General features: G+C 38.4%; 1 protein-coding gene across 2 annotated transcripts in view; it reads right to left on the bottom strand.

The window, feature by feature from the left end:
• luzp2 (leucine zipper protein 2) overlaps positions 1-14,792 on the bottom strand; it is a 149,087-nt gene that overhangs the window by 19,837 nt on the left and 114,458 nt on the right. Inside the window, exons 7-9 of one of the 2 annotated variants that reach the window (XM_040045619.1) lie at positions 5,863-5,925; positions 1,254-1,328; positions 523-690 (exon numbers count right to left, since the gene is read on the bottom strand). In XM_040045619.1, the coding sequence (XP_039901553.1) occupies positions 523-690; positions 1,254-1,328; positions 5,863-5,925 (306 nt within the window). The remainder of the gene's footprint in view (positions 1-522; positions 691-1,253; positions 1,329-5,862; positions 5,926-14,792) is intronic. The other variant, XM_040045620.1, reaches the window with a different exon arrangement.

The raw sequence follows: 14,792 nt of genomic DNA, 5'->3' as shown, positions 1-14,792 counted from the left end.
ACAGTATGACAGCAACGGCGCAATCTTCACCTCTTCTACATGACACACTGCAGGTGCCTGCACACCGCCCCTCCCCTCACTATCAGCTGAACAAATGAAGAGTAGCACAACAAATCTGGCAAAGCATCTTAACGACTGACATCCCGGTGTTAATGAAGAATTTTGAGAAGATTTGCATCACTTAAGTATTAAACAGTTATAATAAATCTTGACCAGTGCACACATTGACGTTAGCCATTTAAATACTATTAGCCATCTGTTAAGTTATCATTAAAGTAGCAGCTAGTGACTATGGCTAATAATAAAACACAAGGTTAATGTTGGAGTTAGGCAGCAAACATTATCAGTATAGCCCATCTGCAACTTTAATAGATGGTATTAACTTAGCTGGACAACTCAATGCTGTAGCATTGTTTTAATTTTTAGATGTTTATTTCTTAAGTTGTATTTTACAATATCTAGTTCATCTTTTTGAAAAACATTAAATAAAATAAAGGAGCTCTGCAATGAATTCTGAATTACCTTGGCATGTGGCTGTTGAAAGGTGACTCTAGAGCTGTTGATGAGCGATGAGTATCTGAACAAGTGGGTGGGGGAGGTGGGAAATCTGTGACTGCTGCTGGGCTGGTTGTGCAGGACGGCTGAGAAGCAGATGTGAACTGTGTCCTTCAACGCCTTCATCTGAGACTCCTGTCCCCAAACAAGATTACACACAAACAAGACGGTTTCTGAATCACTCACACTGCCTTGCATCCACATGAGAAATTTACTTAAGCATTAGGGCCATTTTGCTCACATCCTTTAAAGTGATTTCAGAAAAGCTAGAAGGCATCGTTAGGCAAGACGTAAAGATTAAGAAGTCAATAGAGCAATATGAAGTAATGTGTATTTAAAAATAATTTGCTTTTCATCAATACTAATAGACAGGCAAACTATTGGCTTAACTGATGTTAATATCACCTTTATCAGCTCTTTTCTCCCCGTGCAATTTTCACTCATTCAACTTAGCACATCCATAATAATAATAATGCCCCCACAAAATAAATCTGGTGCATGTGTTCAATGTGTTGAAGCTCAACACTGTGATGGGAAAATTGCTATGACAACCATGCTATTAAACTTCTGCACTTACTTTCATCATTAGATATCCACTCTTTAAAAAAGGTCTTTATGCAGACTAATATTACTTCACATAATTTATTCATTCGCTCATCATCGCTCATCGGCGATACCCCGTCCCCTGTGTTATTCACCTTATCCAGCGCAGTCTTCTCCAGTTCTTCCTTGGCCACAGTTAACTTGTGTTCCAAGTCCATTAGCTGCTGCCCCTGCAGAAACACACGAGTTTTGAATCAGCTGAACCTCTCTCTTTGTACTGTGCAAGTAAAGCATTTCTCCAGCTCCACCCCATATCTTCAGCAATATCGATAGCAAAAATCTATAGCACAAGGGATTGAAGCTCCTCTTTGTTATTTTGCAGATCATCACTTTTGTTCTTACTTTTTAAAATATGTGTTATAAAACCTGACACACACACACAGATACATGCACACACATCTAATTCAATCAATTTGCATTCAATTTAAGTTTTACATTTTATTTTATCCTAAATTGACCTTGGAATGTATATACTTAATGTTTTCCATATTAACCTACAAACCAAAACTCCACAATGACAAAGCAAAGATCATTGTTTTTGGACTGTTTTGCACACTTTCCTAACAATGATCCACGGGATGCTTGATCTGAGTCCACCTGTGCCTCACTGAATTAATGGGATATAACTATATAAAGTTTCACAACTCATTATGTATGTCAGAGTGAAAAACTGAGCCATGAGATTGAGTGAATTGTTTACTAACATTGGTATTGCTCCTCAGCTATACACAGTTTTTTGTGGCAAAGGGCCTTCATCAGGTGACCAACCAGGAATCACTGTCAATGTGATAGGCGTCCCAGCAATCCTTTTGTGGAAATATTTGTTCTTTTTTATGGATGGTAGGAAGCCAATCCTCCCTGTATCACAGCCCATGAGGAGTTTCCTATAAAGCCCTTAAAAAGTCTCCAACAGTAAAGGTGAAATCCTTTAGTCAGATGGCCACAGTTCCAAAAAGCTTGTGTGAGCATCACTTCATTATTATTATTATCCCAACAGTCATCGCAGTGTCAGCAACACCACACCGTAGGGATGTTTTTCCACAATATGGACCAGGAGACTAGTCGTAAAGGGAAAGATTAATGTAGAACGGCATAAAGTAATTCTGAAGACCTGAAAATACAAGTATAGGATTCACTCTTAAAAATGCCAGAAGTGTTTTAGCCAGGCACTAAGTGAAAGTGAAGGATCTGAACTGAAAAGGATACAATTGTCCTTTAGATTTAATAAAACGCTAAAAAGTCTGTTGCTGTGTTTGTCATTGTAGAGTATTTTGTGTTGACTGGAGCTGAAAAACAATGAGTCTCATAATGAGTCTTTATGAAACATAAAGATAGCAGATACAGTGGACACAATGCTCGAGCACTGAACAACATGTGGATTGGACAGTACTCAGAGGACTCCTCGCGATTATTAAAACTGATCATAGGTGTTGTTCCCCACATCAAACAGACCTTCACAAGGGTGTTCCTGTGATAAAAAAAACACTACCGCCCCCCTCCCAGAATCTTAAGGATCTGGGGAGGGGAGGACAGAAATAATCCCTTAAAACTATGTACAAATGGTAAACATAAAAATGACAAACAATTCACCTTAACAATAGGGATCTCAGTAACCTTCCTAACCAGTGATAATTAATTAATTAATCTGACAAAATCTTGGTTAAGTTTTTGTGAAAACGAAACCTCTAGTCTTTTTAAAGCATTTTATGCACACCCTAGAAGTCATATGAAACCATATAAGCATGAGTTAATTCACAGCAGCACTGAAAAGGATTACATCTGCTTCTTGGATAGAAGAATATTTTAATGTTGTCATTTATAAAAACAGACCCTTTAAAACCATCAAACTTTAAAAAGGAAGTTTTTCTTAGACGTTAATCCTAGGACTGAACAGCACACACAGAAGGGCTGGTTTTAGTAAATGAACCACTCCTTATGATGATCAACAGAGCTTCTTCTGAGAAGTCTTCTATTATTGATAAACTCATCCACAAGAAAAAAAAGAAAGCTGTGCTGGGATCATTTGCATGCAGCCTGTGTAAAACCGGCCTTGGTGATGGACTTTAAGCCATAAACTTTTATCGGATGTCTTTACTTGCCTCCGGAAATGATAAACTACAAAGGCTTATATTCTAAAATATCCAAGGCCAGGTAACCCAACAAACAGCAACTACAATCCCTCTCAAGTGTATTAAATTTTAGTGAGTGGTGATGTGACTGATTGATAGCTTTTGGTAAGCTTTATCAACTTGTGGTGTGTGGTGCCTCGATGAGTGTCCTGAAAAAGCTGGGAGGCTTGGCATGTTCACTGATTTCATCTCATTTTCATGTCAGTTTCTACCAGCAAAGTGGTTATTTTAATGATGAACATGTCTGTCAGTTCTACCACTCAATGGGGCGGTAGGAACTGCGTTTAAATCCTTTCTGACAGATGAGTCGTATAGTGACTCTCAAGGACAGAGCAACAATCAGTCCTATGGGTTTTCACTGAAGCCAGAGAGTCAGATCTCACCTTTAGAAGTTCATGTAGTGGGAGTTTTAGTCAGATGGAGTCTTAAGGTAATCAGGCACAGTTCATGGTCACAAAGCTTTGTAAAAGCCTCATAAAATCTCTTTGTGGCAAATTAAGATATTCATTAATACACACTGGAATCACACATTTTGCTCACAAGTACATTTTTTAAATGAGGCTCAATATTAGTTTGTTGTCTAAAAGCTCTAAATCCTATGTGCACAGCTTTATAGTAAAGGCCATTACATCCATTACAAAGAGCATCATCAGTGGATAGTCCTTTGAGCTCTACTGGCGCAACGGCACTGACCCAGAAATGCTGACTTTCAGGGTTAGTGCCCCCAAGTCTAGGGCTTCATATTTCTGTGCTGAGTCCATTATAGTGGTGTGGGGTCAGTGGGGTGCTGTCCACTGGGCTAGATGAGGCGTGTGACGACATCTGTTTTTTCTAAGCTTAAAAAGAAACAGCTCTGGGGGTAATTTTAGTGTCGCAATGAAGAGTACACTGTGAAAGCTTGAATATGGCTCCTCTGCCACAAATACTGTCTCGTAGGGAAATGCAGGGAAGTCGCTCTCTTTTCTTTTAATACTTTTTTTAGTAACATGTTTATGAAAAGCGAGGGAAACTGTACAGCTTATACCTGAGACAAGAGTTGCACTAAAAATGCTGGCTTTTTTTCCTGGTACTCTAGGTTACTCTAGGAAACATGCTGTATCATTTAATCAATTTGCATTTTCTTGTATTTTACTATGAAAAACAAGAAACTAACTAACTAACTAACTAACAAAAAAAGGTATTCTTAAGCTTTCATAAATGTAAGTTTTGGGGATTCTGCTGTATCTAATCTTACAAATTTGTTTTCTTTGTTTCTTTTTTTTAAAACCAAGACATTGTGTTGCAAAAGGCACTTTGATAGGGTACAACAGCTGTCATAACCAATTCAATTGCCTCCTGGTCAAGGTGCCTTGACTGACATCCCCCCTGTGATGCTGATGACATTTCTGTATCTTGAGTGACTCTCCTCCACTTCCCCCTCCTTTGGCCCCTGCTGGGCTTTTGATCACAGCACATGGGGAATACAGATGAGTTTTTCAGGAATAGCCAGAGGGATTGGACGTGATGCATTTCTCCCTGACCTTTCCACCAGAGAAAAAAAGCAGCCATTTCTGTCATCTTCGAAAGATGACTGTTTTTACAAGATAAAGAGAATGATCAAATTAGCCTTATCTGTCTAATGCTGCAAATCACTACAGACCGTAATGTTTTAAAGGTCCACTTGAAATGTTTGGTGACATTGAGCAATAACGTTTTAGTTTTTTTTTGTTTTGGATGACTGACTGATGCAATTTAGAGACAATGATTTACGAGCAGTGACACCAAGCAAACAAGTCGATGCATCCATCATTCAGAGACTAGAAATAGAACAAAGAACAGGACATCCAGGGACAATATATTCAAGTGTAGGGCTAGAAGCATAAAATTTTTATTCATTTATGTCTAACATAGCTTTAGCAGTGATGCGTTTAAAGCATCAAAACATACACATAAGAAATGGCATTACAGGGCATTGTGGCAAAAATGTCAACTGACATTTTAACACCGCAAACAAGGCCTGAAAGGTCAGTCCTTGTACCAGTAAATGCCAATAAATATTATGTGAGCGCTCAGATCCCAGAACGTTTAGTCCTCGCAATTCACAGGGCAATGGAGTACGTACGGGTGGGCAATAATATGCAACACTGCCACTGTTTTTATTGTGCTTGCAGAGGAAGTACGTGAGGAAGAGGCACATATCTGATTCCCTGAAATGGGTGTTACCCCTGAAATGTAGAAATACATGGTGTCATCTGTAATTTTGTCTTGAAGTTTCCCTTATATGATCTAATGCATAATTCTGTATCAACTTCATCCACTGCTGTCCAAACCATTTATCCACATACCACAGAAGATTAAAGAGGATGGGGTGAATCTTGCAGAGGTGGAAACAGAGGACGAAACTTGGTATGTTCACTAAGAGCTGCCGGATTGACTTTGCCGTGCGCTGCTTTTGCTGGATGGAAGTTTATAATTGCAGCCTGAATTAATTAGAGCCCCTTCTGTGATGGGATCATCCTTTGAAGGCGGTATGAAGCACCTGTTTACCCCTGGTCTGGAGCTACTATAAAGCCACCCACCTTCAGTTTGAGCTTACCTTAAAAATTAAATCCTTTTTCCCGTACCGCAGTTCTTTCAGTTGAGCCTGGATTTTTTTGGACTGCAAGAGGAAGATAAGGAAATAAGTGTTAGCTTATTCAAATAGCGAAATTGGTTTTAGATCACGTAGCAGGATTCTGCCAGCTGCAGCAGAAGACTCCTTTGTGAGCATTCCCTAGGCAAAGCTCTGGCTTAAAGGAAGGCCCTACTGAGAGGGAGAAAATATCAAATCTACCCTTCACTGAACTGTATAGTCCACACAATGATGCCGTCATGCACTGGATTCTTGCCCACTGTCTAAACCTGAATTCTCACTCCCACTACACACATTACTGCCACCATCGCCACACACGTGCAGGTTCCTCGGTTGTGACAGCGTCTCGCCCGCCTTCAGTTAAGCCACTCGCACAAACAGAGCACTTCTTCACTGCCACCCCCAAACATGCACAGTGACCAGCGCTGCCTGACATTCACTCTGCTGCTCCACATCAGTGGGCACCTTGAGCACAGAGACTGTACCCCAGATAGCTTGATACATGGCCATCCTCAAAGCTGCTCATGATGTGAGTGTGAACACTGAAAGCCTCCACACGGGATAGAACAGAGTGTTACTCTGAGAGTCCTCAACGAGGCTGAATAATGTTTTCAGAGCACAGGTATTGTAAAGCCTTTTGTGATCGGAACCAATACAGCATGCTATGCAAACAGAATTGCTTCAACTTGAATCCTAAGGAACTGAAGTTTTAAACATAAAGATTGTTAGGTTAATAATTCATTTTAATTAACCAAGCTTTAAAATCCCAGATCCAGAGAGCTTTTCTTTGTATATTTGTGTCTCAGCCTTATTTATCTCTACATTTCCTTGGCACAGACAGGTGAAATGTGACATGAGGTCTAATTTTCTTTTACTAAAGCACACTGAACACAATGCCGAGGGAGAAATTCACTTCACAGGGTTTTGTGTACAAACACCTTTGCCTTTATATATGAGATTCTTCATCTTATTTTTTTTCCTCCCCAGGGTGACTCCATGTCCCAGGACACCTCTCACTGTTTTGTGTAACTGGATTCAAAAACTGCATCCTTGGGCTCCACATGAAAACAAGATGTTAGGTTAAATAAACACAGAGCAAACTTTACAACTGTATCTCACAGACGTATGTGATTTGAAATTATTCAGCCTGTATTTTTCTCCCCCCTGTGAACCGGGTCATTAAATAAAATGTTAGCAAATTAATTTTATTTGCATCGGTTAAGTGGAGCTTTTTGAGATACTCACCGGTAATAGAATGAATCACTTTAAAAGGCCACAGAATCATATGCTGTGGAGTATTAACTCATAAATGCAAATATTTGAATGCACTGCACTCTATGAATTGCCAAAGCATTTTTTTTTTCTTCAACTTTCTTTTACTCCAAATAAACTATGTGAGTGTCTTCTGTGGTGCAATTCTCAGCCTATTTTTAGGGACACTGAAACATTGTTAAGCTTTACAGTTAGCAGGCTAGTTACCTTGGCTACTAAGTAAGGAATCCTGTAAGCCACAGTAATGGGACAGAGCTCTGATGTAACTGAAAGAGACTTTTCAAAATATATTTCCATTACCTGCCTCGATGGCATATAGAGCCCTGGTGAATGCGGGAAGTTATGTGCTTGACAACAATGACCTTGAAATAAAGCCAAAACTCAGAAGAGCAGCTGGAGCCCATCATTCACTATTTAATGAAAGAAAACCACACATTTGTTTGATTCTCAGTGTAACAGTATTTTCAGTTATACAATAACTATTCAATATTTTGAAAAGCAGATTTCCCAGCAAGCAGTTTATACCCCAAATCATCAGTCCAAACTGTGTGTTCAGTTGCCTCCATAAATGTTAAGATTTGGACTAGTGGGAGGACACTTTAGAAATGCCAAATACTTATTTATTATAATGTTAGAAAAGCCATGTTTTTTACCTGGAATAGTATGGTTTGTGTGCTTCAGGTCGGGGATGACTTGATTTCTCACGTGTAGGAGTATCTCGAGGGCTTGTTTTCAGGTGGGGGTAGAACTGCGCTAGAGATTGACAAGTAGATTGGTCCTCTGTAGGCATTGAAGCAGACCCTACACTATTGTGGGGACTAGAGACCTGAGCTTGAAGGTGAAGTTGTCGATTTACTGGTTCATCTACACTGCTATCTTCACCTATGGCCATGATCTGTGGGATATGGCTTAAAGAACAAATAAGACCCATGCAGCAAAAATCAGCTGGTACCATGGGATTCTGGGATACCCCTTAGGGATAGGGTCATTTTGAGTTGGAGTAGAGCTGTTGCTCCTCCGCTTTGAGTAAAACCAGTTGAGCTGTTATGGTCGTGTCCAACTGAGAGAAGACCCCAGGGCAGGCCCAGGACAACAGATTACATCTCTCAGCTGGCAGCTGGCCTCGATACCCTCACACCCACCCAATAGAGCTGGAGGTGGTGACTGGGGAGAGGGAGGCCTGAGCAGCTCTGCTTAGACTGCTGCCGCAATGAACCATACAAAGATAAGTGGTCGAAAATGGATGGATGGCTGGATGTTGTAGCAATGACCTGCAACTGAGACAGATCCTGCAGACCCCCAGGCAGTATGTTTTGCTCCAGTATGCTTTGATAATTTTATGATTTCACTGCACTCTGCACAAATTCAAGCCACTGTGAGCAAGAGACAGCAAATGAACCCTGTACGGATGACTATGCTTCCTCCATTCACAGTGAGGAGATGTCCTCCTTTAACTGCCTATTTTTTTGTGAACAGAGATGAGTTACCAAAAAAATGCATGTAATTTTGTTACAGCTGTCCAAGTGTAATTACCAACAAACACTGAATTGTTGATATGCATATTAGTAAACTCCAGTCAGTGTTTTCTTTCAAATTTACTGGGCTTTCTTATATGGAGCTTTCCTTTATGTGTTATTTCTCAGGGTTGGCTTGTATACAGTTTGAGTTTTTGCTTGTTTCTGTCACCCAACATTTGTCCAAAAAATCTTAAACTTGATTAATGAATTCCCATTCTAGCTATTCTAGCTTGTACCTTGACCTCATGACTGTTATGTTCTTTTCTTTTTCCTCTACTTTGCTTTATTCTGTGGCAAATTTTGGCTCGATCCCAAATGAAAACACATATTTTTGCATTCAGCCATTTTAGTAAAGCAACCAAAGCACTTAATCAAAAATGGATGGAAGGCAAAGTACTTTTGATCCACTTGATAATAAAGTGGCTAACTTCAATTTAACAGTAAACCAATAACACTGTCTCTTATCAATAGTTGTATAATCCATTGGATACTTTTATGAGGTATTATATACAAATAAAAATAAGGGTACAAAAGACCAGAGGTGTGGACTCGAGTCACATGACTTGGACTCGAGTCAGACTCGAGTCATTAATTTTATGACTTTAGACTTGACTTGAAAAAATGTTCTAAGACTTGTGACTTGACTTGGACTTTTACACCAATGACTTGGGACTTGAATTGGACTTGAACCGGTTTACTTGAAAAGACTTGATATTTTACCCCAAATATAAAATTGAACATGCATATTATATAGAGATTGAAAATGTGACGTCATTCACGGGTAGAACCGCAAAGGATTCTGGGAACTCGTGGCAAGCGGTACTAGCGCACGCAGGCTTTCAATTAAAATCAGTTATACAGCGATAAAAAGAAACACAAAAATGTCAAGAAGCCGTTGTATTATTAACTGCAATAGCCGGTCGCATGACAGCCACGGGAAGCCGACGGGTAAAGAGATCGGTTGTTATCGGATTATGTCGTTGAAGAGAAATTGTTCGAGCCATGTTTCCGAAGTAACAAAGAGCCGACGGGTGGCCTGGATTGCAGCCATTCAAAGACCAAATATAACGTCCCAGAACACTCCAGCTCACAGGTTAGTCTGCTCCAAGCATTTACACAAAGGTCAGTCTGCTGTTGTAGTTAATGCGTCATTTTTCTTAACATAATTGGTGATATAGGTTACAAGCAAGTCTGGCACTGAACAGAAATTGTCGCGCTATGCTCCTTTATTTATTGTGTTTATTGTGCATAAATAGTGAATTGTCCTGACACAATATTGTGTTTCGCTTCTGTTATTACCATGGTACATTGACAAAAACATATACTTTTATTCACAGGGTAAAACAGTTGTTTTGTATCACTAATTGTCCAGTGCGATTACAGCATACAATATTATTGTCACTGCTACATTTCTGTAATGCTACCAGAAATTATTTCCACTGCTAATTAATTACCATTGAGCTCAAAGGTTATATTAATAAACTGTTAACGAATGTGTATTTATGACGACGATTTGTGAGACTGGTAAACTTATGATACGTACGATGGTCTTTACTTTCTGCACGGTGCATTTCAAGGTCCTGCACCCATCCGTCGGTAAACTGTACCTGGGCTTGTTGCAGTGACCTGAAGTTACTAAACTTCACGAGTGTATGCGCTCACTCCAAGAACCGTATAATTATAAATATGCATATAAATATGCTACGATGAGATAGCTGACTTCATCTAACTAGCAAATGTTGTCCAGGCTACGTTGGTGATGCAGTTTTTTTTTTTTTTTTTTTAATGATATTTTTAAAAAAAATATCATTTATGTATGATATTTTTGTCATGCGATTTTAAAGCCGGTCCTACAACCGCATCCAAGAATAACATGCAGCTTATCTCAGAACTGTCGGTGAAAATTATTCTTGGAGCTAGGTTTAATTGAGCTGCATTTTAAAGAGGTGCAATTTCACAATTTGTGTATATTTTCTAAGTTCACTATTTTGTCATGTGTTGAGAAAAACACAGATTTTAAAATTACATGGTCTAATATTTACATTTAGCATATAACTTCAACATGCTTTTTTTTCGGGGGTTTTTAAAGACTCGAAAGGACTTGAAATTCAAAGTTTCAGACTTGTGACTTTACTTGGACTTTTACACCAGTGACTTGAGACTTGACTCTGACTTGCCTGACATTACTTGAGACTTGACTTGAGACTTGAGGATAAAGACTTGAGACTTACTTGAGACTTGCAAAACAATGACTTGGTCCCACCTCTGCAAAAGACCCAATAACATGGATGAAATTTAAATTTTATTTGAATCAATTTATTTTAATCTCTTCTGCTTGTTCACAGTTTAAATATAGTGAAGTGAAGTCATCATATTTATGTTCTTTTCCTCCAATAACAAGATGCAACCAACCAACACAGAGCTACTCAAAATTATCCACTAAGAAAAGTGCAGCTCAGTCTCATTTGCCTTGTCTTTAGTATATTTAACTTTTGATGGATAGTTTTGAGGAAGCAATTGGTTTGTTTAAGAGCTCGAACTTTACAGAAATCATTTAACTTTTCAGATTTTTTAGGAATCCATGGATTTCTTGTGAAGGGAGCAGCAGAGCGTGGTGATAATGTTCCATGGATTTATTAGTACGAGGAACATTTTTCTCATTATACAAAGTCATTTAATCTGTCATTAATATAAAATACTTAGTGCAGCTATAAATAATGTCTTTTTTTCTTTTTCTCTTTTTTGCCTTATCGGACAAATGAGAAAATGTGTTTGTATGCATGTCAGTATGCTGATGTCAACACACAGCTTTTACTTTGAAGGTGAACAATCACCATTTGTGGTTTGCATCTATGGTTAGTTAGTGAATGTTCGCAGAGAAATCAGCGTCAACCATACAAACTATGGGGAACCACAACAACCTACAAACAACTTAAGCAATCACAAGAAGGTTTTTTGTGCAGGCTACTTTTCTGACCCAGTAACAACCCCCAAGAAGCCACTCACCACTCTAGCAACAAGAAGTTGCCAAGGGCTTACTAACCAGGAATTCCTAATCAATCTCTAGGCGTGTGTGACTGAGACCTGAGGCACAAAAAAGGTGAAACGACACCAACATACGACAGATAAAGTGTTCCGGCATCATCATCATCATACATTGTAAGTGCAGTTGCAGCAGGAACACAGCAGCGTCACAGATTTGTCTCCTGGATTTGTCTCCACTGAAACAGATTGTCCTATTTGTACAGTGTGTATGGCTGAAGCATGTAGCTGGAGCAGAACGGAGACTGGCTCCGAGCCAGAGTCGTACAGTCTGAAGCAAACATGTCACTTCAATCCTTCCAGTCAAGGTAATCTGATTTATTCAGTGTAGATATAGAGATAAAAATTATTTTTTTATTTCAAGATTCTGCTCTTGTATGCTCCCTTTACACAAATCAGTTGTATCGTAGGATATATCACCGAAGCTAAAAACACCCATCTCCCCAAACGAGGTTTTATCAAAGAAGCCAAACAAATCTGCTTTCATTTCTAATTTGGTAAGGAGGAATTCTAATATTATATGGAATTTAACTTCATAAATCACAGCTTCAGTGCTCATTGAGAGGTTAGAATAAAAAACTAATATTTTAAGACTTAGAGATGTAAACAAGGAGCAACAACAAGTATGTACATGATGAGATGTATATGAGTGACACAGCTGTTGATATCGCATGCATATAAGGTAACTGGTTCTGGCCAAAGCACAGTTCATTCCTGATTACACAAAAGTTTAAAACAGTGATACTGATAAATGGCTATCACACAAACATGGTAACATCAACCTTAAATAATGTAGGAATGGCCTGCATGGACTTTTAGTTTTGCTCATGTCGGATTTGCACACATGTTATTAGAACAACTCCAGAACTCCCTCTCTCACACACACACAACCAAAGTATAATAATGGATGGAAGCAAAAAGCATTTATTAAAATAAGGGATGCTTCAATGGGAAAGACTGATATGTTTCCTAGCTCATTAACTGCCACAAAACACAGAAGATGACGATGGCACACTGCTCTATTCACAAAGCCCCGTAGAATTAATTACATGAGGCCATTCACCTTGAAATCCTTCATTACAGGAAATCCTCCCAAATCCAGCATATTATATCTTATCTGCATATGTGAGGTTTGGGTTACTCAGTGCTTCCATTAATCCAAATGTAACAATGAAAGGTAATTCGAATGATAACAGGGCGGAAATATGGAAGTGTAACAACATCCGTCATCCAAATAATGACACCATAAATTTGACAGAATAGGAAAAAGGTGACAAATTCGTTCTGGTGAGGAAAAGATGTGCAATGGATTAAATCACATCTCTAATGTTATGTGTCAGACTCCTTTACCGAATGGTCTTAACCTTGACACTGACTCAAGTTTCGTAAGCTATCAGATGTTTCCCCTGAAGATATTACTGTCTGTTTGTGGGAAGGTTGCATGACATTTTTCCAATGAACTGGATAAAAAGCAAATAAATAAATAAATAAATTTCTAGCTATATATAACAGCCAACTGAAGCTTTTTGGTATTGGTGAAGTTAACCCACTGTTATATGACACAACATGACAATAATGAGAATTTAATGATTGTATTTTCAGTGTTTTTGAAAATCAACAATAAAAAAAAAATCTTATTAAATTCAATTTAATACCATAAAGGTTTATTTATATAGTGCAAAATCACAACAAAAGTCATCTCAAGGCACTTTATATTGTAAGGCAAAGCTCACACAGTCCCCTGTGAACAAGTACTTGGTGACAGCGGGGAGGAAAAACGCCCTTTTAACATAAGGAAACCTCTGACAGAACCAGGTGCAGGGAAAGGAAGTCATCAGCTGTGACTGTTTGTGGGTGACATACTGTGGAAGTCTAGGCTTGGTACATGGTCACCTGATCCAGCTCCAACTATAAGCTTTATCAAAAAGTATCATTTTAGGATTAATATTAAAAGAAGAGAGGATGTCTGTCTCCCAAATCCAAACTGGGAGTTTGTTCCACTTTTACATATTCTACAAACCACAAGTAAGCATGCAGTCTGAGGTCAAAGTGCTGTGTTGGGTGATATAGAACTACGAAGTCTTTAAAATTAGGAGCTGATTATTCAAGATGTTGTATGTGAGAAGAAGGATTTTAAATGTGATTAGCTTACAATGAAATACAGTAAAGTCAGATTTACTGAAACTATTCTAAATCAATTTAGTGCAAATGATAACACATCAATGAACTGTTTTTTAATGAAGCTCAGGCAAATTGAGTAACACAGCCAAGAGTCTTATTAGCCCTATTAACCCTCATAATATTGAATGGAGTTGTCTGCTCCTTATGCCCAGATGGAAGAAATGAGTTTGGATTAACTGATCAACTGACTTGGCAGCACTCTCACATACTCTGACAATTATATTTGTTATTTCATAGGAGAATAATATTAAATATAAAGCCTGGTGTCGCCTCAATATTTAAGAAATGCATATGATGGCAATATTATCTAATACAGTGCAGGAAGCCTCAAAACCACAATTCCAAAATCCAAAAAATTAAGAAAAAAAAGCCTATATTTGTTGAGAAAAGTATGTTCCCCAATGCTAAAGCTGAAAAAGTTCATCAATCATTCTCTGATCAGAGGATTAATAAGCTACTGCTTTGATGAATTATTACTAATTTTTCTTACAAAAATGTAAACCTGGCACTAGCCTCACCACTCGGTACTGCTAGGTTTTCATGTTATGCCACAACTCAAAATGTCAAAAAGAAGTATTAGTTTTAGCCGTAAACCACACACGTCTTCTCAACTCAAGATTAGATACAAGTCTTTAGTCAAGAAAAACGAAAAGTATTTTGTTCTTAATCAAGGGCTTTCCTTTTACACTAACAGCAGAAAATACATGGCTGACCACTTTGTTAGGTACATTTGTTTAACTACTGATTAGATATTTGGTAAAGCAAATATCCAATCACTGAATCACATGACAGTAATTCAGTTGATTAAGGCACCTACAGACATGATAAGGAAGATGTAATGATGTTCAAACTGAGAATGGGAATGTAGAAAAGTGATTTACT

This window comes from Simochromis diagramma, unplaced genomic scaffold, assembly GCF_900408965.1.
Source record: "Simochromis diagramma unplaced genomic scaffold, fSimDia1.1 OVJJ01000079.1, whole genome shotgun sequence".
In the NCBI taxonomy this organism is placed as follows: domain Eukaryota; kingdom Metazoa; phylum Chordata; class Actinopteri; order Cichliformes; family Cichlidae; genus Simochromis; species Simochromis diagramma.
Note: the sequence above shows the minus strand (reverse complement) of the source record. Positions and strands in the feature narration are given on the sequence as shown.